At 41.4% G+C, this 26,765-nt stretch overlaps 1 protein-coding gene across 3 annotated transcripts in view; it reads left to right on the top strand.

Moving 5' to 3' along the window:
* MDGA2 (MAM domain containing glycosylphosphatidylinositol anchor 2) overlaps positions 1–26,765 on the top strand; it is a 389,024-nt gene that overhangs the window by 282,708 nt on the left and 79,551 nt on the right. For all 3 annotated transcript variants that reach the window (XM_061354587.1, XM_061354586.1, XM_061354588.1), the window contains exon 9: positions 13,420–13,689. In XM_061354587.1, the coding sequence (XP_061210571.1) occupies positions 13,420–13,689 (270 nt within the window). The remainder of the gene's footprint in view (positions 1–13,419; positions 13,690–26,765) is intronic.

The raw sequence follows: 26,765 nt of genomic DNA, 5'->3' as shown, positions 1-26,765 counted from the left end.
AGAACTTCAGTGCAGGTTTTTTTTGCAACATGTTTACCCACTTCCAAAAAAATGCCCTGATTTATGACCGTCAGCTGCTGGTGGGGAGCACCTTCAAGCAGAGGCAATTCCCAAGGCTTGCAGCCACTCTCAGGGCGACAGCTGTGCGGAATAGGAACATACAGCTTTTGGTTTACATCACAGCGTTGTTGTGGGATTGCAGTCTCTTTTATGGGTCTGTAAACCACTTTGAAACCAAGTGCATGGCTGAGAGAGATAAACACAGCTCAGACATACCTGCAGTTGGCAGATGACATTTGTATGCAATATCCCTTTGTTTGAAAGACACTTTAAAATAAGTGCAGAGTTCTTCCCAGCTAGCTCGCTGCAAAGCATGCAGGTTGCAACGGTGTCACCAGTGGGTCTGTGCTTCTCCAAGGATGTTCCTCAGTCCTGGGGAGGAGAGAGACAAATTTGGGTGACACGACTTGCCTGTGCAGAGGGAGGGATAACTGATAAGGGTTAAGACAACCTTCATGATGTCTTGTAAGATAAAGTGTCACCACAGTATTGTTCAGGATTTATATTTTCAGATATTACAATTTTAATTTCACAAAATATAAGGAATAGCAGCACAGCCCATAAAAGATCATCAGTAATGTAGATGGTACTGAAAGATGGAGGATTATACCCATTTCATGGCTTTTTAAAGAAGCTCATCATTATTCAACAATTACATTCTTGCTACAGCTAGTCAAATAAAGCAAATAATGATTTGTGAGATATTAATATGTGGGAAAATTAATGTTGCAGCTTTACTCGGAAGTTATTTCTTGTTTGTTTACTCATTTGAATATTTTTCACTTGCAAAATTTTCACATTTTAGCACAAATATTGAATCTTATAACTCAGAGCTACTGTGTGATGCTTGCTGCTTGTTCAGTATTCTCTGAAAATGTAATGTCCTGTCAGGAAGCCAAACCAGGACAGAGGCATCAGCCAGGAAAACCCCAGCAAATGCCTGCAGCCAGCACAAGCAACTTGAACTGTAGAATCAAAGTTACCAGTTTCTTGAGAGTGATGACCATTCTTCTGCAACTGTAAATCCTGCAAACAATTCACTAGCATCTGCTGTTACAACCAATGGGGAAAAAAAAATAAAATACACTGACTCTACCGAACTCAAAATCCATCTAAATTAAATTTAGATTAGCTGGAAAAATTTAGGCTCCATTCGAAGCTCAGCCTGGTGCATTCTGTCCCCTGTCTGGATGAAGTGTGAGAGTCAATCTCAGTCCTGTGCCTGGAAAAAATCCACCAAATTATGTCGAGTCTTCTGACTTCTACATGTGGGTGTTTTCTCCCTCCAGGAGGAGAGACCTTCTCCCAGCACTAAATGGAGCTAAACAAAATCATCCACTGGCATGTCTCTATAATAATGACCTGAATAGTAATTCATGGTTTGGGCTTGCAGCTTTTTAGGGAGCATTTCCTGGTGCTTTGGAGTAGGGTCGCATCTAGCTCTTTTCTGAAACTCAGCTCTGCCAGATGTCCCTTGTGAGATAATTCCTCAGAGATGTTCCAGAACAAGCATGTTAAATTTAAGATATGCCCATTTCCTCGCTGTTTTTACCCTGTTACATACTCTAGGATGTTGGACAGGTTTCACATGAAAACTTTATGTCACTGCAGCTTTCCCACCAGGCTGCTGTTATTTCAGGTTTAGTACATTAAAATATACATATGAAATATGTATCATAAATAAGACATTAAGTATATGAAAAGCACCTAAAAATGCACCTGCTGGCAATTTGTGCCTCATGCAACCCTTTGCTGTGGTGAGCTCAGGCCTCCTTTTTCACATTTCCACTTCTCTCCGAATGCCATCCGCGCATCCTTTGCATAGAATCGTAGAATCATAGAATAGTTAGGGTTGGAAAGGACCATAAGATCATCAAGTTCCAACCCCCCTGCCATAGGCAGGGCCACCTTGCTCTAAACCATATCACCCAAGGTCTTGTCCAACCTGGCCTTGAACACTGCCAGGGATGGAGCATTCACAACCTCCCTGGGCAACCTATTCCAGTGCCTCACCACCCCAACAGGAAAGAACTTCTTCCTTATATCCAATCTAAACTTCACCTGTTTAAGTTTTAACCCACTACCCCTTGTCCTATCACTACAATCCCTAATGAAGAGTCCATCCCCAGCATCCCTATAGGCCCCCTTCAGATACTGGAAGGCTGCTATGAGGTCTCCATGCAGCCTTCTCTTCTCCAGGCTGAACAGCCCCAACTTTCTCAGTCTATCTTCATATGGGAGGTGCTCCAGCCCCCTGATCATTCTCGTGGCCCTCCTAGGAATCCTGTGCAAGTTTTTTTCATAGCAAGTTTTTTCCACAGAAGTGTTCCAGGAATCAGTGACAAAGAAAAACACTACTGGTTTTATAATAATCATCTGAAAACTAATTGGAAGGCATGCTAAGGCACATGAAAAATGGAAGGCATGCTAAGGCACATGAAAAACAACAAGGTGCTTGGTGACAGCCAGCATGGCTTCATTAAGGGGAAATCCTGCCTGACCAATTTGGTGGCCTTTTATGATGGGGCTACAGAACTGATGGATAGCAGTAGAGCACTTGATGTCATCTACCTGGATTTGTGTAAAGCGTTTGACACTGTCCCACATGACATCCTTGTCTCTAAAGTGGAGAGACATCAATTTGAAGAATGGACCACTCGGTGGATAAAGAACTGGCTGGATGGCCGCACACAAAGAGTTGTGGTCAATGGCTCAGTGTCCATCTGGAGACCAATAACGAGTGGTGTCCCTCAGGGATTGGTGTTGGGACCGGTCTTGTTCAACATCTTCATCGCTGACAGGGACAGTGGGATTGAGTGCACCCTCAGCAAGTTTGCCGATGACACCAAGCTGTGTGGTTCGGTTGATACGCTGGAGGGAAGGAATGCCATCCAGAGTGACCTTGACACGCTTGTGAGGTGGGCTGATGCCAACCTCATGAAGTTTAACCATGCCAAGTGCAAGGTCCTATACCTGGGTTGGAGCAATCCCAGGCACAGTTACAGGCTGGACAGAGAAGAGATTCAGAGCAGCCCTGCAGAGAAGGACTTGGGGGTGCTGGTTGATGAGAAAATGAACATGAGCCAGCAGTGTGCACTTGCAGCCCAGAAAGCCAACCGTATTCTGGGCCGCATCAAAAGGCGCATGACCAGCAGGTCGAAGGAGGTGATCCTGCCCCTTTATTCTGCTCTCGTGAGACCTCACTTGGAGTATTGTGTGCAGTTCTGGTGTCCTCAACATAAAAAGGACATGGATCTGTTGGAACAAGTCCAGAGGAGGGCCACGAGGATGATCAGGGGACTGGAGCACCTCCCATATGAAGACAGGCTGAGAAAGTCAGGCCTGTTCAGCCTGGAGAAGAGAAGGCTGCGTGGAGACCTCATAGCAGCCTTCCAGTATCTGAAGGGGGCATATAGGGATGCTGGAGAGGGACTTTTCATTAGGGACTGTAGTGATAGGACAAGGGGTAACAGGTTAAAACTTAAACAGGGGAAGTTTAGATTGGATATAAGGAGGAAATTCTTTCCTTTTGTGGTGGTGAGGCACTGGAATAGGTTGCCCAAGGAGGTTGTGAATGCTCCATCCCTGGCAGTGTTCAAGGCCAGGTTGGACGAGGCCTTGGGTAATATGGTTTAGAGCAAGGTGTCCCTGCCCATGGCAGGGGGGTTGGAACTTGATGATCTTAAGGTCCTTTCCAACCCTAACTATTCTATGATTCTATGATTCTGTGATTCTATAATTAGAAACTGATGAGCTTCAACTGATCATGGTTTTCTGAGAAGAAAATAGCAGTTTGATGAAAAAGAAAATTATTTGAGAAAGTCCATTTTCTATTGAGATGTTTTTAGAGCATTCTTGTTGACTACTACTGATGAAAACTGCTATTTAGCATTCATTTGACAATGGAGAGGAGGCAAGTATTATGCACACCATCATTTTTCTCTGGAAGGAGTTAGATTCAGGAGCTTACCCATTTTCATATATTATTTATCCGGTGTGATTCTCCATAACTGGCATGGTATAGAAGCCTAGGAGATAATTGCTTGTCACGGTTTAAACTGAACCCAGGACATTGGTGCATCACCAAAATTGCATCTTGGGCAGCACACGCCCATTGCTGACCCCTCTCACAGTGAGGAAATGTGTGAATGTGCTCTGTACACTTTAGGGTGAGAATTAAACAGTCCTGTCTGACTCCAGAATTGCTGGAAGGGCATTTGCTCAAAGGCTTAACATATTTGTCAATTAAAGTATCCTCTACGAGCCACAGTTAAGTATCCTCTGCAGAAGATCAGCTTCATTAGGAGAAAAAACTATTTTTTAATAAAAAATAATAATAATCTAGAAACTAAAACTAGATTTTTATTTGTCTGACCCTTCATACATGGGTAGGACTGATAAATTTACCCCTATAACCTAATATAAATATGTTGAGTGGCTGCAATATAATCCTCAGCATCCTCATCCTGGCTTGCAGAGATCTGTGCATGCTGAGGCGATACACCTCTCTTGTTCTCTTTTTTCCAAAGTAATTATTGGTTGTACACTGAATTTGACAACACAGAGTATTTCTAGGCTCAGAGGAAAATACTTTTGTACTTGTTAGTGCTGTCATATTTCATTTATTAGGTTGTTATCAGGTAGTTGTAGTAAGTGTCGTGGAGGTGTCATGCTGTGTTGATGACAGCGGTGTTCCTCTGTAGAACGGGTCCTGCCTCAGAGACTTTGCAATGGGAATGCAACCAAGCGAGAGAAGTACGGATGGATGGGGGATGCCTGCACAGCAAACCACAAGTGCTGGCACAGTCGATGCACAGCTCAACATACACACTGCCAAGTTTGCAGGATTTAAGTTATTTATTCAGTTTTCTAAGTTGTTTATTCAGATTTCTAAGTTTGTTTAGAGTTTTAAAAGTTTAAGTGTTGGTGATTTATTTATTTAGACTATACCTTTTGTTTTTATATTATTCAGATTTTATTGTAGTGAAAATATACCTGAAATAGTTCTACTCCATGCAGCAGTAGTCAGAAGTCTCACAATAAAAAAGGATCCCTGGAAACTGCTTCATAAGGTTTTCTGGGAAAGGAAGCAGAAATTGAAGAGGAGCTTGAGATGCATGCTCAGCTGGCATTCATAGCTGTATCTGCTATGAAGCCCAGAGCACCCTGGCTGTTAGTGCTGGCCAGGCACCCACCCTGAGTACTGGTATGTTTCCTACATAAGTAATGTTTTTTTTAAGGGCTGATGGGAACATAGTAATTTCTAGTAGCTGTGGATTTTTAAAAATTGCCTATTAAGGCAATTTCAGTGGTAGATTGCAAACACAGTGATTGCTAAGCACTGTAAATACGGTGGATGCTCCCTCCTCCATCTGTTGGTCTAGGTGCTGCCTATCCTATTTTAATTATCAAAGGTGTGCTTCAGAAAGACAGCTTATTTGCCACTGTTCTGCACAGCAGTAATAGTCCATGCATAGAGGAGCCCCAGAGGTACCCAGCATGATGTCCACTCCCTTCTCTGACGTTGCTCCTGTTTGACCATGCCAAGGAAAAACGCCATGGCTTGGTGGCTGTCCCTTCATGCAAGAAGTTCAGAAAACTTCGATGTGTCACATCTGGAAAGGAAATTTCCATGCAAACAGAGGTTTCCTTTCCATGCCATGGGTCATTTTCTGTGCACAGCACTGCTTTGTGAATGCATAATTGGAAGCTGGTTTTGCAATTCTATTTTAATGTATGGATAGATATGCAGATGCTTTTTTCTATTTCCGGACATAATGCTTTCATTTCACTGGAATAAATCCATTACCCAAGGTTGTAATATCTGTATCAGAGCTTTGGCTGCAAAATTATTGTTGTCATTTTCATGGGGATCACAATCATTATGTATTTGACTTTCCTAAAGCTGTCTGGCCATCTAGTCTGGTATTCTCTGTGTCCTGGCTTTAAGTTTCAATCAGTCACCTCCACATCCAACCCAGTAGCAAAGTAAAACTACAAATTTGACTACACTATAGATTCCAGAAATGTATTAATTCTGAAGTGTACTTGTACAATCTGGTCAAATTCTTTTGAATTTTTCGTCTAGTTAAAGATCATACAAGATCTTTAAGGCCAGCACTATAGCACATTTCCATTGCCTCAAAAGAATATTTTCATGGTTCTTTTTTTGCTTAACTCTTCAGCATTATCAGAATATCTGATCTTCACAGACCCTATGCATTTTTTTTTCATTTATTTAGGAATATATGCTCTTGATTTTTACAGGTCTTTGTGGGAACCAAGGGTGACCCATAATCCCAGTTTTACCACCAGATCTCATATTAAGCAACAGGACAAGAAGAAATAGCCTCCAGTTGTATCGGGAGATTTAGATTGGATAGGAGAAAAAATTTCTTCCCCAGAAGGCTTGTTGAGCATTGGAGCAGGCTGCCCAGGGAACTGGAGTAGTCACCATCCCTGTAGTTATTTAGAAAACATGTAGGTGTGATGCTTAGGGACCTTTTTTAGTGGTGTGCTTGGTAGCTCTGGGTTAATGGTTGGACTCGATGGTCTTAAAGGTCTTTCCCAACCCAAACAACTCTATGATTCTATTCTGTGCTGAGTTACCTTTAAACCGTAATGTTTATAGTCTATGGGGCTTATTACTGTTTTTTGCAAATGTCTTCATATTTGGTTTTTATTTATCTAGAAAAATACAGTGTTTAGCTGCACAAAAGATACAGACAGACTGGTGTTGAGATTCTCCATTGTCCACCTACTTCGCAAAGCTGCTTCTCTCCAACAGGAGGCATTTTAATAGAGATGATGTTCTGGCTATATAAAGGGATGTAAGCAGCTGTAAATCACTTAAGAGTTGTGAAGACTAAATAATTTACTTGTCTAGACTTGCATAGGTCTTCCACCATTCTCATCTCTGAGGGCGTTTTTATATGTCATGAAGAGAGGACTGACTTGTGCAGTCTTCTCAATGCCCTAAACAAAGGCAGATCTCCAGCAACTCCTAACAGAACAGGTGGGATGGTCAAGGTGCTTCTCCTTCCTCTGCCTCCACAAGCAAAAGGTCTGGAGTTCAGGGGCTTTGCTGGATTCATCATCAGAGAAGCAGAGTGAAGGAGGTCTGGCAGAGTGGAAGCTGCAGGCAGAGCTGCTGCCTTTTCCCAGCTACGCTGCCTGACACATGCTTTGCGCATCAGAGGGTTTTTAGTGGGTAGTTTTAGCCAGACCTAGGTTGAGAACAGTTTAATGGTCCCAGCTGAGTATTTATACAAATCCCTTGGAAAGGAGCACTGTTGGAGTAGATATGCTGTCCAGCCCTTGCCATTAGCCTGGCTGCTTCTCCATGGTAGCCAGGAAGCTGAATTTATTTTTTGGTATTGTTTTGTTTTCTACTGCATTAAATGAAACCAAGTCAGGAGCTGGAAATCTTAAAGTGCTATTTCATTTCAGTTTTCAATTGCATATGAAAATAATCTTCAGAATAGTTTGAGGTGCCTGGAAAGAACAGCTGGAGGATGGAGAGACATGGGAATAACGACAATGGAGGGGTGGAAATTGTATAAGGCTTTGCCAGCATTGTAATTAGTCCTGCAGTGCAGATGAATGGAGTGATCTTTCCTTAGCTTGTTTCAGCATCCAATGATCTGCTGGAGGCTGTATTCCCACCACTGGTTTTAACAACCACTCATGGGCATATTGTGCCCAGCCAGGTCTGACACTGTTCTGACTTTTACCTCCAGAACAAAAAATGCCAATTTGTCCAAATGGCTGCAGTATTTGCCTAAAGGAATAGTTTGTGATATTTCCCTTAAACTTGCTGAATGGTAGTTTCACTGGGTCTCTTCCTTTCAGTTAGCTCTGGACATCACCAGCTGTTTGCACCATTAATGAGCACAGAGGTATTTTCAGACAAATATCCACAGAAGCTCCAAGATCTCCTTCCTGAAAGGCACCACTTGATTAGGCTACATTAGATTGGACTTCATTGGGAACTCGGGTTTCCTTTGCAATTGATGAATTCATTACTTGCATAGGTCTCATTACTAATTTACTCAGTATTGCAGTATTCTTCAGCTGCTGCTTTTAGCCAGATTCTGATTGTAACCACTGGTGATGCCCCCAGCATTACAGTCTGCCATACTGCTCATGAAGGTGAGCAGCTTGTGCCTTTGTGAGTCTTTAGGTTTAGGAGTCCACATCAACCCTAATGACATCCCAGACACTGTTAACTCAGCAGCACTTCTTTTCCTGTGTCTCCTGTCTTCAAGTCCTTTACTAATACACAGGAAGAGCTCCTCATCCCTTGTCCCCCTCCATCTACACCAGTGCACCCTAATCCATGGGAGCCTGAGGTTGGTTTTTTCTTTTTAAGAGCTTTTGCTAAGGTACATTATTATTTTATTTTTTCTTAAAGAGGAAAACCAGAGCTTTACTGGCAAGTCTACTGACTTACCTGTACAAGCAATCCAGGATTGTGGCTTCTCTGAGCAGCTTCACCAAGGAATTCTACAAAGCTGTAAATCAAACAAAAGTGCTCTGACTTCCTTTATTTTAAGGTTCAGAACAAATGGTATTGAAGGAAGCTAAAACCCATTACAGTATTTGAATAGTCATTCTATATTTTATATTGACTCTGTTGATCTATACAAGCGTATATCAGACAGCAGAATTCCATGCATCTAGTACTGGTATACTTACACATACATATTAGTGAATGATTTTTTTGTTATAAAAGCACAGATCCCATTGCCAACAACAGAATATGTAATATCTACTTTTAATCTATAAAATACTCACTGATACCTCCTGGGAGATGAAGTGCTGCCTCAGCTGGAAGCTGAAGAAATGCAGCACAATTTTCCTGAGAGGATTCTTCAGATCCTGGGCATGATATATCAGAGGCACAGGCATAAACACAAAATTAAAACAATAAAATTGACTGCCTAGACTAAGCCTTCATTACCAGCAATATACAAATCCTAGCAAGTAACTTTCCCTCACAGGCAAACATGCCCTCACTACCTTTAAAAAATTAAAAAAGAAAAAGAAAGAAGAAAGGGTACCTTTTAAGCTAGAATGACTGGCTTTCCACTGCAGAGTCCTCGGGCAATAAAATAATTTACAGTATGTTTCAGTCAGATATCAGAAACAGCACTTGCTTAACTGAGCTTCACTGGCGTTTTACATACACAGTGGTTTAGCACCATTTTCTGGCTGGGAGGGTGAGTCCTACCTCCAGCATCACCTAGTCCATCACAGGCTCATCTGCAAGGCAGCTCTCTAAGGTCCCCTGCCCACCTAGGCCCTCTACCCCCTGATACAGTGGTTTCACCTGTTCTGATTTACCATTTACTGGTGTGGCTTTCTGTGTTGCAAATTCAACTCTAAAAGTATTTACTCCTTCTCTGTAGCTGACACAGACTGTTGTTAGTATAACATTCCTATTGGGTGAATCAAATAAAAAGTGGCCACAAACACTATAGAAGCTGAAGAAGTGGCATCAGCTTTTCCTATTTATTCCTGTTGATAGAGCTGGAAGAAACTAGTAATTTGCTTAGGCTACAATGCAAACTGGAGAAACCAAATCAGCAGGTAAAGTCTCTGCTCAAGGCCAAACAGCCAAAATAAATTCACTGAATGGTATGTTTTTTCTCCTTAGCATATCTTACAATAAAGACCATGATAAGATCTGCACCATGATCTGTCTGGTTTAAAACAAACAAGCATCCTTGCTGTCTTTTCTCTTGATAGCTAGGGAGTCTTCATTTTTCATTTTATAATCCTTAAGATATGAATGTACTTAGGCTAAAAAATCCATTAAACATTAATATAAAGCCTGTTTTAACTTCAGACTGTTTGCTGCCCAGAGATAATTGTTTAAGAGAATGAACTGTACTCCCTTTGTGGCTTTTCCATGTATTTTTTAAAAACTAATACTAGAATTATGAAAGATAGGAATAAGTACAGCAAAGTAAATTAAATCATATTGCTAAAGCCTTGGGGAAGTGTTAATGCAAATGAGTTAAAGATGTGTAAGTTCCAAACATCCAGAGTAAGTTTCATTCTGAGCGTCATTACTCTGAGAAGATGCCTGAGACAATAGCACCTTTGCTAGTTGTGAAGTCGCTATCTTATGAAAACAAAAGCAAAAAACAAACAAAAAAAAAAAGAAAAAGAAACTGTTAGCTTTACATATATTGTAGTTTTTATCATCCCTTTCCTTTTCCAGTAAAGTTATTGCTTGCGAAAGTGTAACTCTGAAATGGGCAACCAAAGTTAATTTTCTTTTTCTGTCACTGGGTATCGTGTGTTCATGGATAGATGGAAATTCTGTATTTTAAAGGCTATTTTGACCTTAAAGGCAGGGCAAACTTTTATTTGAAAGCTACTTGTAAGGCTAAAGTATCTTACAAGTAAATAAACCAGGGGAAGATGAAAGAGGGGGCTGAATACCAATATATGCTAAAAGTCATTAAAGCAGAGTTGCCATGGAGAGGTGGACAGAGAAATATTGTTCACTGAATCTGGTGCCTCAAATGGAAACGGCAACACAAACAAAACAACAGGACATTTTGATAAATAGGAGGCAAGGTATGGGCATTCAAATATTGAATGGGCTTAAAAGTAACGGGAGGAAATGAAAGCAGCATGATTAAAGGGTATTCAACACACCACACACATAGCTTTCAGAACTTTTCTATCCCAAAGTTCTCCAGTGCCCTCTGTGCTCTTGTCCTCTCCTCTCCGTCAGGATCAGTAAGTAGAGGATCCTGGGCTAGAAGGATTTTCAGTCAGATGCTGTTTGAACGTCCTTATGTTGTATTATTTCATTGGCTAATCTGTGTCCAGCTAACGGTTGGGGATAATTTTACCTGGATTTAAATGTATATTATGGTGCTGGCTGTGAGGGTAAAGGCTATAAGGCTGAAGAGTGTATAGTTATGGAATTAGCATGTCTGAAATGGGAAGAAAACCTGTAGAGCTTAGGGCAGAGAAATGACTGGATGAGAGTAAATGTTACTAAATTTGATCAGTGTTTTTTTTTACATCCATTATATATCATGATATAGAAGGTATTTGGAAAGTATGTACAATTGTAAGACAAGGTGGTTAGAGGAAAAGACAAAAATCTGTGAAGGGCAGATCAGGCTTGACTAGCTGAATAGCCCTCCCTTAGAAGAAAGCTGTGATCTGGCACATTTTCTTTCCCAAGAATAACTCTTGTCTTTAAGCCAACAATTCCCTGCAAAGCTACTGCCTTGGGAAACTATTAGCGAAGCAGAATAAGGTCAAGAAACTGTACAGTGAGGGCAGATGAAGACACTACTGGGTTGCGTTGAAAGGATAAACATCAGGCTGGAGAGAGAGACTAGTGGAATTTCTTACGAATAAATCTTCTTTTCATATTTTATTATTCTGTACCTGGGAACAAAGAAATAGTGCCCCTGTGATGAAATTTTCTGAAGACACAAAATTGGGGGATATTGTCAATGGAAAGAAGGATTGCAGTTTTGAGGATTTGGGATTTCTAGTCTCTTATTTGCGGTTATGTGTGGATGTGCTGCGATGCATGTACCAGTTAACAAGCTGGCTTCACAATTATACAAAGTCATGTGATATTTAATCTACAAAGAGGAAAAGTCAGGCTGGGATCGATGGGGTTTTGCATCAGTAGTTTCCATGTCATCTTTTCTTCATCAGTCATTTTTGGGGGGAATCTCAGAAAGGGACAAATGTCCTCAGAGTTAATACCTGTCATTTCACCATCCTGTACCCTCAAGCCCTGTATCCCACCTCTGATGCTATTCACTACTTCTGCCTCTCTACTCACCTTGCTGCCAAATCGTGGTAGTCCTCTTCCAGTAATTCCAAACTTAGCTGCAATGAGCTAAAATATGATAGCTGGATGTCATGAGTTCTAAGCAATGTTGTCTTAATATGACAGTCTCTAAAATTTACCTTAATTTCAAGTATGGTGTGTTAGGCTGGATTCTTGTCTAAGCCAGAGATGCTGAGCAGCTGTGCATGTGCAAATACAGTTCCCAGTTTACAGGAGCTGAGGGAATCTGATTACAACTTCTGTTATGCAGGGAATTAAATACCAAAGTCTGATTGTTGGTATCTGTGATGGAGATACCAACCAATGAAGAACCTGAGGACAGCATGCTCTTGGGGAGATAATGGTAAAAGAGGGTTCCTTCTGAAAGGAGCATGGTGTGGACTCTGTGAAGATTGTTCTGTTGCAGAGCTTGTCAGGGATTTTATATTTTCATGCTCTGTGTCTGCAAGACAGCTCTTTTAATACAGATGCAAAGATTTTATGTATTTTACTGGCACAGGAGGCTTTCAGAATTTGTTTCTCATGGGCTAAAAAATGAGCTGTGTTTTTTAAAGAGCCAGAATGTCTTGTCACTCACTGCTTTGCATCCAATTGCAAACATATGCATGTTTTTCATGTGCATTACCTGGTCTAAATAGCTGTGTTGACAAGAGCTGAGTACCAACATTATTCTGTCCAAGTTGCCCATACTGTTCTGCAATGATGAAGTTATCAGAAGGCAAATAGGAGGGTAAAGTTAGGTTTCTGTATGTTGGCTATATTTATTTTGTGTTTTACTCAAAATACAAAATAATAGAATCAAAAAAATTGAATCAAAAGTCAGTCAGAATTTGTAGCTTCAAATCTAAATTATTTAAAATGCAGTTTAATTCAAGTTATGATAAAATGGTCCATTCTGTGCTTACTGGTATATGAAAACTACCACCTGAGTGGATAGAAAAGATTAACATATGATTATCTGTTTTTTGAAACCTGAAGGCAGCTGCCGGGATGGGGTAAGTAGGCGTGTATGTTGTTTAATCGATTCATCTTCTACCACTGCAAAGTTAGATGCCCAACCGAACACAGAATCACTGCCTCAGCTCTGTGCCAGGTTCACTGTTGCATTGTGCTCTTTATCTAAACAGAGTAAAGCCTCTTTTTCTCCCCCTTCCTCCTCCTGAAAGCCCCATGTGTCAGAGTCCATTGTTCCCCTGTGAGACCTGGAGGGCCTGAGCCTCCTGGGCTGCACAGGTGTGGAACCTCTCACTTTTTATTGATAACGTTGCTGAAGCAGCATCATGTATTAAAGTACTCAGCAGAAAAAGTCAGTAAACTGAATTCAGTGCCTTGGATGTGTACATTTCTGTTACTAGCTGATTAGTATGTATCGAGGTTGTGTACTTAGCATCACTGACTTCTCCTGTCATGGATGCCAGGTTATGCCGTGGTGCTCTAGCCTTTCAGCAGCGGCTGGTTAACTCTGCCTCCTATGCTAATTCACTTACAAATCTCCTTCCCTCCCTTCCTGTTTCCTGCAGACCCTCCCGCCGTGGAGCCTACCTTCCTGGAGATTCGGCAAGGCCAAGGCCGGAGCATCACCATGAGCTGCCGGGTTCTGAGGGCATATCCCACCCGGGTCCTCACCTATGAGTGGCGCCTGGGCAGCAAGCTGCTGCGCACTGGCCAATTCGACATGCAGGACTCCACCGAGTACACTGTCAGCAGCCTCTCCCGTGACAGCTACGGCATCTACAACTGCAACATCATCAATGAAGCGGGTGCTGGCAGATGCAGCTTCCTCGTGACAGGTAGGCTTGGCTGTGCCACGGTGCACCAAGATGATGGGCTGAGCATGCTGCAGGCACATGTGCTGTTGGGTGATGCTGCTTCTGCTTCAATAACAAATTAACAAAGACATATATCCTATGAGGTGGAATCATGGTTTAAGGCATCTGGCTTTGATTCTAGGAAGGTTGGTAACAAAACAGGAGATATAGCTTATTTCATTGATATGAGGATATTTTTACATGCAAAATGTAAAAAATCCCTTCTCTGCAGGCATTTGTCAGTATGCTTTTGAGAAAGGCCTGAGAGAGTCATCAGGAAGAAAATCTATTTGAAGTTTGCAATCAGGCTTGAATTTCTTCTCATTTGGTACACTCAGTGAGCTGACAGACTGGGGTGCGCAGAGCAGTCTCAGGCAACTTCAAGCAGCCCAAGTACAGCTTGCTGTTGAAATTTGTTCCTTTTCTCAAGCAGCAAAGAGCTTTGTGAAGTTTGTACACAAGATCACAGACTCAGGAGGATGTGCAGCCCCTGCCATGGTATACCCATGTTGTGTAGTGAATGCACTGGATTGGGACAAACTTTGTATGTCTGTTATCTTTAGTATCTTGTCTCTGAATGTTAAACTGGGTGTTTAGTCACACAATTTGATTCTTCAGCTGTTGGAAATCAGTTACTTGGGCTGAAAGACTCAGCTGCCTGATCCTGCAACAAAAACCCTGAGCCTGCATCAGAGGTTGTGTCCAAGCTGAGGTCCTTTGTTTGCTGGAGTCACATCAGACATAGGTTCCCCATCCCTCTAGGCTGGTTGTCCAGGAACTTTTTAGATCTCTGGAGGGAAAATAAGCATCCCTGTTAAGTGAACCATCTCCCCCAAGGTCTGTGGCGGGTCAGGAACCACCCATTCCTCTGCACCAGCTACAAGAGGTGTCAGTGCAAGCAGCCCCAGTCTCCTGGAAGCACGTCAAAACAATAGCCCTATTTTAGCTCAAAATCCCTCTCATCAGCTACTTGAAAAGGAATTATGAGAAAAAAAACCAAAAACAACAAACAATACATTCAGAATATGAAGAGGAGAGTTGTCTGAAAAGGAAAGATCCCACATTGTGGTTGGGATTTTATTCTTGTACAGTGACTTGGCTCCATCTACAATCAGATCTAAACGAGGTTTTGCTTTTGGAGTTGCTGGCAGCCTGGCAGCTCCCTGAATCCTGCCATTGATTAGGAAAATGGGCATTATTATCAGCTTCACCACTACTAGCAAAAAGGGCATGGATTTAATGGAGAAGCTGAAGAGAGCCTCTCAGGACCCCTGTTCTGCATGAGTCCTGGGTATCAGGGGAGACCCTTCATACACATCTGTCCTTTGAATGAAGGAAACGTTTTGATAAAGCTCCCCAGTGTTTTTAAGTAAAATTTTGTTTGATAGGAAAAAACATGAGCCTCCTTTTATGTGGATGGGGTGGGTTTGGATTTTTTTTGTTTTGTTGTGTTTTTTTTTTTCTTTTCTCTTTTAGACTTAGTTTAATGGCATCTCATTGGCAAGGATTCCATTGGGCCAGCAGTGTATGGCCCAGATGTGGTGGAAGCACAGCAAGCACCCCAGTGACCAATAGCTCTGCTTCTTTCAAAAAGTAATCGAGCTTCTGCATGACTTGTCATTCAGAGCTGTGTGGAGGTGTTTTCACAGCCACTGACTTCTCCAAATCTTTGGATTTTAATTCCAAAGGTGGCTCTGAAGGCAACTAGGGAAACAGTCTTTTTCCTCAAATGAGTAAATGCAGTTCAATTTACTGTTCATCACGCTTTGGACCTGAGACTGTGGAAACCTATTCTCAGGCAATTATTTTGCCAAGACTGGGGCAATCTGAGTGGCTTTCTGTGATTTATTACCATGCCAAAGCAAGACACATAACTGAAAATTAGTACTAAAATGGTTTTATGATATACTCTGTCTCACATCCCTTTGTGTGCCTCGCTCATTTTTAATTTATAGCATTATGTGAATTTATGCTGTATGGTTGGGTCCAGGAGGCTGAAAGTAATGCTTCAGTTTTCATGATTTCCTCAGTCTTTTAAGGTTAAAACCAGTGTGTTTAGTAAACACATTCTTTGACACATGGAGTTGAAACTGCTCTCAGGAAAGAGCAGGAGCTGTATTGTGATCCCAGGTCTCATCAGGATAGATGAAGTTAAAGCACTGGGGAACTGAAAACATGTAGAACAAAAATGACAAAGTGGTTAAAAAGGAGGCTTACATTTCACTGGAAATGTGAATACAGGAAAGAAATGGGTTACTTCTTAGATACACACCTGGAGCAAAAAAGCTAAATAAATAACCCCGTGGCAGGAATCTGGTGATAGTGGAGAGCATTTCTTTTGGGTGGAATAATGGGAGCTGTTGCAGCCCATTTTTAGTCTGTTTTATCTCCAGACTTTCATGTAGTAGCAGTGTACTGCAATGCTCACGTTGCAGGGGCTGCAGAGAAGCATTGGTATGCTAAAGAGTAAGTTTTTCAGTACAGTATTAAAAGCAACCTGAATGGAAAGATTTATACCAGCCCTAGATTTTGCAAAACTTATTTGTACTACATTTGTATTTTGAGCCAGATTTGAGAAGAGGAAAGCAAAATACATCACATGTCGAAAACAGGGTTTATATAATTTATATCAGGTGGGCCAATCTGAGGCAGATTTAACCTCCTGCCGTCTTAAAAATAAGTAAAAACATACAAGCAAAATTGTGTTTGTGGGAAAGCAAAGTTGAGGTCATGCTACTCACAGCTTCACTATCTAGATTTTATTCAGTGTGTGATAGTGCATATCATATCCAAAGAGCAACAAAAAGTACGTGTCAGGCAATGTGGTGTTAAAACTGTGCCATGGTTGAAAGCAAATTAAAAAAAAAATAGATGCAAACAGCATCATGAATGGCACTGACTATTGAGAACACTGCCTGCAGGAGAAGGAAGAATCTGAGTGACGGAGAAAGATGCTGGGTTAGTGCTGGGAGGGTCCCCTCTCCCCACGGGCTGCTGCTGTTGGTCCCTTGAGGGAAAGACCTGAGCCCTCCCTGGGTCTTATCCTGCCTCCTTGCAGCCCAGACCACCCTGAGGACACCTTTTTTATACCAACTTGGCCTTCCTCAAGGCAGAGAACATTGAACTCTGGATTTTCTAAGTTTCCAGTGTGCAAGAGATTGATTAAACAAGCCCTTGGCTTGCTGTCATAGAGGCTGATGCTACATCAGGGGTTGTGTAGAAATATTCTGTGCACCTGGGGTGCTATTTAGGATTAAGATTACCCATAATCAAGGTTGTCTGACAAGTCCTGGCATAGCACCTTACCTTCAGCAGCTTCTAACTTTGGCAAGCTTTAACCACTTCCACTGAAATTTGCTATGCTGGTGGCTGCCTCAAGCTGAATTTCTCACAGAAGCTGCTGTCCAAAGAGATTTTTTAATAGGGAAAACATTATTTTGTTTCATCCACAATAAATTCTTGCAGTTTTTTAATCAGAATATTTAAAAGGGCCAGATACACAACAAAGAATATAGAATGGCTTGGATTGGAAGGGACCTTAAAGATCAGCTAGTTCCGAACTCCCAGCCATTCTTGCATGATTCCTTGCTTAACTCACATTGTGAAATCTGTCATGGTTTATGGTGCTAGTTTGACAGTGCTATGTAATTTGTGAGATACTATTTAAATTAGTAATCATAACAGTAGTTAGAAATAAATAAAGCTACTAATGGCATTATGTTGATGTAGTTACTTCTACTATCTCACTTTGATCCCACTGTTGAGCAAAGAGGTTTTTGAATATTGATTTAGTGTCGTTTTGTTTTGTGGGTTTTTTTTGCATAAAATATTGCATTAATTAACAACCCAATCTTTAATTATTTATTTATCCAGTCTTCTGTTATGCTTTCAGTGGTTCTGGCTAAGAGCAACATCAAGCCAATCAACTCATAATTAGCAATGATCATAACTACAGCTTTTCCTTTCTTCAAAACTTCACTGGTGTTACTGAATTGAAGACAGAGCAAAGCAAACTGGCAGGCATGCACAAAACTGCCTGTATATGCAATGTAGCTGGGGGTGTCTGCTCAGGCTGCCCAAGGATCTCCCCCATCTACTGCCTTTCTCTCCCCCATGCCTAAGGGAGTGGGAATCTGAGGAGCTTGACACTGAAACATTGAAACATAAAATCATAGGATAGTTAGGGTTGGAAAGGACCTTAAGATCAACTAGTTCCACCCCCCCTGCCATGGGCAGGGACACCTCACACTACACTGTGTCACCCAAGGCTTCGTCCAACCTGGCCTTGAACACAGCCAGGGATGGAGCATTCACAGCTTCCTTGGGCAACCTATTCCAGTGCCTCACCACCCTAACAGGAAAGAATTTCCTCCTTATATCCAATCTAAACTTCCCCTAAGTTTTAACCCATTGCCCCTTGTCCTACCACTACAGTCCCTAACAAATAGTCCCTCCTCAGCATCCCTATAGCCTCCCTTCAGATACTGGAAGGCTGCTATGAGGTCTCCATGCAGCCTTCTCCAGGCTGAACAGCCCCAACTTTCTTAGCCTATCTTCATATGGGAGGTGCTCCAGTCTCCTGATCATCCTCGTGGCCCCCTCTGGACTTGTTCCAACAGTTCCATATCCTTTTTATGTTGAGGACACCAGAACTGCACACAATACTCCAAGTGAGGTCTCCTGAGAGCAGAGTAGAGTGGCAGGATCACCTCCTTCGACCTGCTGGTCGCACTCCTTTTGATGCAACCCAGCATTCTCTTCCAAATGATCACAGCATCCATCCTCTGTGGGAGCTGTGTGATTCCTCATGTAGCCTTGCAGGAACTTCCTCACTGGAAACTTATTCTGAAATTTGTGTTACTCAATGTTTCTTCTTTGCCCTTGGCACCATACACGGTAGCACTGTGCTCTGTGCAGCATCGAGCTGAAATTGTGTCAGAATTACAATCCAGCCTATCATGAAAGTTGAGATGCTTTTGCCACAAGGACATAATTTTAAAATAAACTGCAGACACCTGAAATTGCACAGTATTGGGTTCTTCTCCATGTCCTTGTCAGCTGAATTAAACAGTGTTCTGCCATTTAATGTTTTATAGCTTCATTAATCCGTTTTTTATTAGGGGAGGCTTTTTGCACTGGACTGAGGGAATGAAGTGTGTATTGTTTTGGGCTTCCCGTTTTATTTTATTTTTTTCCCTAAGGACCTCTGTGGGATTAATTTAAAGCAACAAACAAAAGCCATATCTTAGAAAATTTGTTTCAGAACAGATTGGTTGTACTCTTTTTGCCTGCACAATCACAAAATTTTTTTTTGCCAGTGTTTTCACTCTACAACCTTGTGGGATTTTTTTTGTCAGCACAAAGGCAATTTCCCAAGCAAGTAAATCAGTGCAGTTCTCACAAGGTGAATTGGATGTGTGTTGGCTGGAAGAAGTGGCAATGACTCTAATGTCAGTTCTGTTCCTCACTGCAAGGTTGCCCATCATGGAGTGATTGACCAGTGTCCAGACTACTAGAGGGACACGCATGAGCCATGTGTTGTATTTCTCTATAAATGCTTTGAATTCAGCAGTTTTCTTCTCCACTTTCCGGGAACCTGTAGCTGGTGTGACACTGAAGTCATTGCAGCTTAACAGTCTCTATCAGTGGCCAAAGGATGTTGGGCATTAGTGAGCCCTTGCTCAAAATAGTTACTTGGGTTTTTTTCCCTAAACCATTTTTTCTCCTCATTGGTCTAGCCGATAACTGCTAGCAGTTGTTTTGTGCTTTGGGTTATTGGTGTGAATTTTAGTTGACTGGTTCCATTTTTTGGTAATGGCTCTTGTATGAATACAATGACGTGGACACATAATGAAAGCTCATTGGCAAATGTGGAAGTAGAAACATATGGATCCAGAATAATCTACCTTTCTAAAATATTTCAGAAGACTAGTCTTCCTAAACTACTGAAAGATTAACTGGTGAGTTAAAAATGATCATTCCTTTTTTTTTTTTTCTCAATGACATATATACTACCACAGTTTAAGTTAATATTTTCATTACTTTGATAAGTTTGAAAGCTATAAGAGACTATCCTTTCCTTCCTGTAGCACCAGCTCTTCACACGCTCTTAAGTTTAGGGGGCCTGTACAAGAAACTCAGTAATCATAACTTAGGGGAAAAACCAGGTTCCTGGCAGAAATATCAAAAAAGTAAGATTTTGACCTGAGATGTGTGCGGATTATTTTGATGCTGATTTCTAAATGCAACTATAACCCAGATCTGAAGCAAACAGAACCTCAGTATTCCTCCTAGCATCACCACACTATCAGATAGTGCTGTAATGCTGCTGTCCTTCCCCCACTGAAAGGATAGCTCTTCCAAACAAACCTATGAGCCTCAAGCACGTGCAAGAGGGGAGTAATAATATGATTTTATGCTCCAGTTCTTTGTTTGGAGAGCCTCCCAGTAGCCATGCTGTTACTTTAGCTAGGGTATGAACCTTGCTAGCTGACAACAACCTGCTGGTGGTCAAAACCTTCCGTACCCATTTTGAGGACAGTGGCTGTGTTCCTGTAGTCCAGGCTCCACTAGGAACTAGTGCAAGGGAGCTCCTTGGCTCTTTCCTTGGAGACTTCGGAAGAAATTATATCAGTTTATCTATATGAATAGGTTCAGAAAGGTCAAATTGGCTTTGTAGCTTTCCAAGCTGGGAGGTGGCAGGATTCCTGCTCTGTTCCCTGCATCCTTCAGGATGGATGCATGGTGAAAATATCAAACCCTTGAAACCATCGATTGATGCCTGGTTGTTACTTAAAGGCAGGCTTCTCCTTCAAGGAAGGCATCAACTCAAAATCTAATTAGGCTCAAGAGCCAGATTACAATAATTTCATATATTAAAGCCTGTCCCTCATCCTCTCTCATTATTAGGAACATTTCCAGTTGTGTTTTTCAGGCTTAAAGCTGTGTTTTTCTCTCTCCTGCTGATGTACTCAATAAATATACAGGGACATTGACTGAATAGCTGCGTGTCCTGGCTCATTTAATACAGGATGCCAATGAAAAATGAAATATGGAAAAATATTTTCCATTTTTTTCTCTTTTCATTATACACTGAGAAATGTTACTATATTAGCAAGACTAAATCCCATTTGATTGGGAGAAAAATGTGTGTGGTTCAACTTGTAGTGTCCCTTTAATTTTAAAATTGGAGCAGAATGGTAATTAACAGTCACAGGCATGTTACTGGGGCACATTAGGGACAGCTGTTGGTCTTTTAGGAAGGTTACATTGGAAAGGCAAGGGCTGTGCTGAAAATACAGACATTTTCCTTTCATAGAATGAATCAAATAATCTCAGTAGACAAACTTCTGTTTCTCTTATGCGCATTTCCCTCAGTGAGTATTAAGGAATTATATTTGCTTTGTTCTTTATAAATATTTATCTTTTCTTTTAATATGTTACATTTTCCCTCCAAACTGTACTGTCAATATTTTTGGCAGGGTAAAACCCTGGTTTGACGTAAGTCTAAAGAAAACAGATCCACTTTGGTGAATTCAAAATTTGTTGTGTAGAGTCAGCACCCGAGGGCTTGAGGGTTGCTGGTTTGTTGGGGTTTTTTTAATCAAAATCTTCACTGTTTATGCTGTCTGCTTCTCTAATACTGTGATACCTCCCCAGTGCCTTCTTGCATGCATCCTTTGCATCCTCTCTGTTTGAGGAAAAACTCACATGGGTATGCAGGAGCCCTGCAGCAGTGTGCTAGTGCCTGTTAGCTATCTGCAATTAATTTTTAATCTAACGATCTTTTCTTCAGTGTTATTATTCCTGTTTATTTCAGCTATTTTTTTAATACTGAGTTTGTGGTTTTGACATTTTATCATCTTCACACAGATAAAAGCATGTTTTCGCAGCTGGGACGGCTGCTGAAGGCCAGCACATAGTGACAGAGTGGGTATTCACCAGAGTTCTGCCACATTGTGAGGAGCATAGTTTAGCTTCTCTTAGCATAGCATAGTGAATAGCATAGAACAGTGAATAGAATAGCATAGAGATTAAATATCGGTTTCTCCAGGAGAATGCTGTGGGAAATGGTGTCAATTTGCTAAAATCCATGTAGCCAACATCCACAGCCTTTCCTTCATCCACTAAGTGGATATGACAAGGATCCACCTTCTCATAAAAGGTCAGGTTTCGTACTTGAACAAGTGAGAGAGACAAAAGGATGAAAAGGAGAGGGGGACTGCAAACGGTCATTCTCATGCATCCCCCCTGTAGCCCACCTCATCCTCTCCCTTCTCCACTCTGTTTTCAGAGCATAGGGAAAAAAAAGTCACATGAGGTCAAAGAATATACACACAAATATATCAACAATGTACAGAAAACGTCTCTTAAAATAGCTGACCTGCACTGTCAGGTACTTGCATTCTCCTGTTCTTCTGTATCCCATTGCAGGTCTGTGCTCTATCTGCTCTCTGACCCCAAATCCTCTATTTTACCTTCTTTGAGCATTACACAGATAATTTATTTTTCCAATTCATTATCCTGTCATGAAGATTACTTTAAGAAATACCGGTTCAGTATTACTCTTTAACGTCCAAACTGTCTTGGAGCATATATGTGTTGTACGAGTTCCATTTCTGAAATGTGTTTCATTTCTAAAATGAAGGTGTTGCTCAGACTCTGCCTGAATTTGTGTGGATCATTTGTGACTGGCTGCTGGCTCCGGACCATGGAGCACTAACCTACTTACTGCTTTTAGATACTTCATCTGCCTCAAGATTAGCTATGACATTTTCCTGAGTTGCTGAGATACTTCTAGTAGTTAGGCCCTCGGTCATTCAGCAGTACATTCTTGTCTGTCAGGCAATCAGATACTTTGCTTTAATGGCCAATTTTCTGATGGTTATCCTTTTGAAATCTGCTGGAGTGCAAGGCTGAGACTGAGGTCCGATTTCCTTTGCTGTTTATTGTCTTCTTTTGAGTAGTGTCACTGAGGCTCTCAGTAGCACTACTGAGACTGAATTTTCATCTCCTTATTGCTTATTTACAGTCTGAACAAAGATGCTATCGCAGTGATGACTGGTTTGGAAAATTGCTTTAAGGCCATGCAAAAATGGAGAACAGCGCCCTTTTTTCTTTTTTTTTTTCCTAATCCCTTTTGTCCTTTTTTTTTTTTTTCACTTTTCTCACAGCTAGCAAGACCAGCTGCTTTATTTTTGTGGTTGTCAGCAAGTGCAAAGCCTTTTGATTTCAGCGGGATGTGCAAGTGCCCAGCAGCACCAGGAAGTGAAGCTGTCCAACAATGCCAGATAGTACAGTCCAGCTCTTCTTCCTGATCAGTACTCCCTGGAAGAAACTGGCATGACACTGGTTTGCAGATTCTCACACAACATTTTGTGCCTCTTGTGAGGTGCCTGAGCTGTAGGGATCCACTGTAGGGATCGTGTCACTGCCCATGTCTTGTGTTCCAGTGAGGATTCCGCTGAAACAATCATGTCCAATTGTCACAGAATCTGAGAATGCTTGAGTTGGAAGGGGCCTTAAAGGCCATTCATTTATAACCCTGTGCCACAGTCAGGGACACCTTCCACTAGACCAGATTGCTCAAAGCCTGGTCCAGCCTGGCCTTGAACACTGCCAGGGGTGGGGCAGCCACAGCTTGTCTGGGCAACCTGTGCCAAGGCCTCACCACCCTCACAGGAAAGAACTTCCTAATATCTGATCTAAATCTCCTGCCAGGTTAAAGCCATTACCACTTGTCCTGTCCCTATATGCCACTGTCAAAAACCCCTCTCCAGCTTTCTTGTAGCCTCTTTAGGTACTGGAAGGCTGCTCTAAAGTCTCCCCGGAGCCTTCTCTTCTCCAGGCTGAAGAAGCCCAACCTTCTCAGCCTGTCCTCATAGAGGAAGTGCTCCAGCCCTCTGAGCATGTTTGTGGCCTCTTCTGGACTTGCTCCAGCAGGCCTACATCCATTTTATGTTGTGATCCCAAGAGCTGGATGGAGTACTCTAGGGGGAGTCTCAAGAGCAGAGTTGAGGGGGAGAATCCCCTCCCTTGACTTGCTGGTTACAGTGCTGGTGATGCTTCTTTTGATTCAACCACCTGGATTTCTATATATCTGTTCTCCAGAAAGTAAGTTCACATTTAATAACATCATAGTAACAGAAGAGCATATTTTTCCATATGCTTTATTGAAGAAGAGAGTCCTAGCCATGGTCAAGCCATGCCTCCAAGTCAGTGGTCTACTTGAGCTGCCTCAGAGCAGCCTGGACAGTTAACAGAAGCAGTGGCAAAGGGCCAGTCTCTCCACCCTAACCAAACCTAAGTGTTTTACCACTCTCTCTTCAATTTGATTACTAACTGTTATATTCTAGGTACCCTACCTTTGCCTATGTTTGCTGTGTTATTGAGAAAGTCAGGTTCCAGCATGATGCAGAAATTTGGGGTCTTTCACTATAATATTACCAGCCCTGTGACCCCATCATTGTTTGATGGGGGAAACTGATGCCTGACATCTGTGAGCTCCTGAAAATAGAGAAAATTTAGGAATAGGGTAGAAAAAAAGGGTCAGGGCCAGATGCTGAGTTATTTGCATCCCCAGACTGTTGTAACTAGCATTTTCATTTTTCAGGGTTTAGCACCTAGATTTTCAGGCAGGAAGATGTCCCATGTTTTCTTCCCTCTTTCATTACAGTGAGACAATTGTGTTTTGAAAAAAAAGGTTAAGAGCCATTGATGCTTAGTTTTGAACTTTTCATACATGACTGTGATGGGAACTTTACTGAAAACACAACTATATTTAGTGGTGTCACTTTCTCCAAAAAAAAAGAATTTAAAATTTAAATGTTATTTAAAAAATAAGGAAAGACTAAAAAAAATAAACAAAACCCACAAAACTTGTGTGCTGGTTTTCTGGAAAAAAAAATCACGAACCACTGAATAGACAGGGAATCTTTTTTTCTTACTCTTTGAGAAGTCTATGTTAATGAGTGTGTTGTCAAGATCGTACTTCATGGGTGATATGTCACATGCATTAATTAGGTCAATAACTTTGGGTAGTCTTAAAATATCAAATAAAAAGGAAGGACACTGGCAGAGCATGGCCCCTCCTCAACCCAAACACAGGCAAAGTCCTTTTCTCCATTCCATGGGCTGCTTTGCTGATGAAGCTGGCAGCACAGCCCTGCTATTTACATGCAGTATGTTAAAATGATGGAGGTTATCCAGAAGGAGGGGCTTGGGTTTAGTTTGCTTGGGGTTTTTTTGCAGATGAATTACAGGAAGGTTTTTTATTAGCTGTGGAGTAGTATCTGCTTCATGTTAGCATTTTACACTTGTACAAGAAGGAATATTCACTGTCCTGAAATACTTCAAATATTGCCAAAAGAAAGTTTTGGGGTTTAATACACCTAACAAATCCTTACATGGCACACAACAGAAGCAGCTTTTTAACAGAATTAGGGGTCTTCAAAGATTAAGTCAGAGAGCTTAAAGCTGGTAAAATGGAGTATGTTTTTTTAAAAAATTGCCAAGTTCCAATAAAACCTAATTACACATCAAAACAGCTTTTTTAATGCAGTAAAATGTAATTTTTTCTCAGCTGCAGTATTCATGCTTGTGTTAATTGAAACAATTTATAGGAATCCAGAAATGAGGTCCCATTAAATCTTTTAAAGCAAGGTTATTTTTTCCCCTCTGAATCATTTCTGTGGCTAGTAAGAATGTATATTTACTCTGGTAAGAACGTTTACTCTGGATGGGGGAATGTTACTTTCTGGAGCAGAGAGTTAGATGAATCCTGTAGTTCTTTATTAATCAGCCTGAAAATAGAAGAAGGGTTGAGGATAATAAAATAATGAGCTAGATCTAGGGCAATCAAAAGGTTCATGACTTCATTTTAGGAAGGACATGGCCATGGAGTGCATCCAGCATTGCTAGCACAGCAGTGATAGAGGGAGGTTGAGCAAACCCTAGCATTTCTGTCACTCTAGAATTCTAAGTACCATATGCACAGAAGAAAACAAAATCAGTTTTGTCTTTGCAGAAGAGGATGAAAGTTTCTCCATCCACATCCTACCTTCTCCCTAGGTCCAACTCAATGCACATCGTAGTATGGAAATCAGTTCCTGACAGAGCTCACATAAAGAGAGAAAGGGTTCTGCTTTGAAAAGGGGGAGAAGCATCTTTCCCCATCATCACCACTTCCTCTTTTCCAGGTTGAGTGTTTTGGACCTTGGCCTTTGGATCTTGTCTTCAACACTAAATTATTTCAGGATTCTGTTCTTAAGAGCAAAAGCATCAATTTTTGTTTCATTTTAATCAAAATTTGCATTTCAGTTAGAATTGCGATCAACAGTAAGTTATTCACTTAATCTTCATAGCTGTGCATCTCTTTTCAATATGCTACTTTCTTTATTGCATCTTTTATTGTGGTTCATCTCCACTGTTGGATTCTGCTTGGTGGTATTGGTACAATACAGAGTGACACAAAAACATGTCAAGAAAGAGAGGTAATACGAAAGGGAAAAGTGAGAAGGGGAGTAAATTGGGGATTCGCAAGCTGAAATCCTCTTTGAAACCACACTTCACCTTTGGATAATGTACTTTACTTTTCTTGAATAGTGCATCCAAACTCATGAGCACTGCTACAGCTCCAGTGTTTCAGTGGAATAACAGTTTAAATTAATTAAACTCTTCTGAGACCTTTTATCCACACTATGTCATTGGCTTTGTTGTAGCAAGACTCAGGATTGCTTTGACAGTCATGTGTTTTATTGAATTGTGAGCTCTGATCTCAGGGATATGATCCTGCCCATCATCCATGGCACAAAACATCCCTGCCCCTTCTCCCATTGCTTATGTACGATGAGCAATATAATCTCTGTTATTTATCCAACAAGCTTTGGCATTAGCAAGAACAAAGATTGAATACATTTTGTAGTTACATGACTCCTGTCTTGTAGACTGTATTCTGAGTCAAGACTAGATACGCCTACCTCACTGGGATCCAATCTCTGAGCATAGAAGAACCTCAGAAGTCAGAAGCACAGATGAAGCCAGCAATTTGGATTTAAATT

The sequence above is a fragment of the Neopsephotus bourkii genome, unplaced genomic scaffold, assembly GCF_033783945.1.
Source record: "Neopsephotus bourkii isolate Nb327-2 ecotype Australia unplaced genomic scaffold, CSIRO-AGI_Nbou_v1 NB_740, whole genome shotgun sequence".
Classification (NCBI taxonomy): Eukaryota; Metazoa; Chordata; class Aves; order Psittaciformes; family Psittacidae; genus Neopsephotus; species Neopsephotus bourkii.
This window is presented reverse-complemented; position numbering and strand designations above follow the sequence as displayed.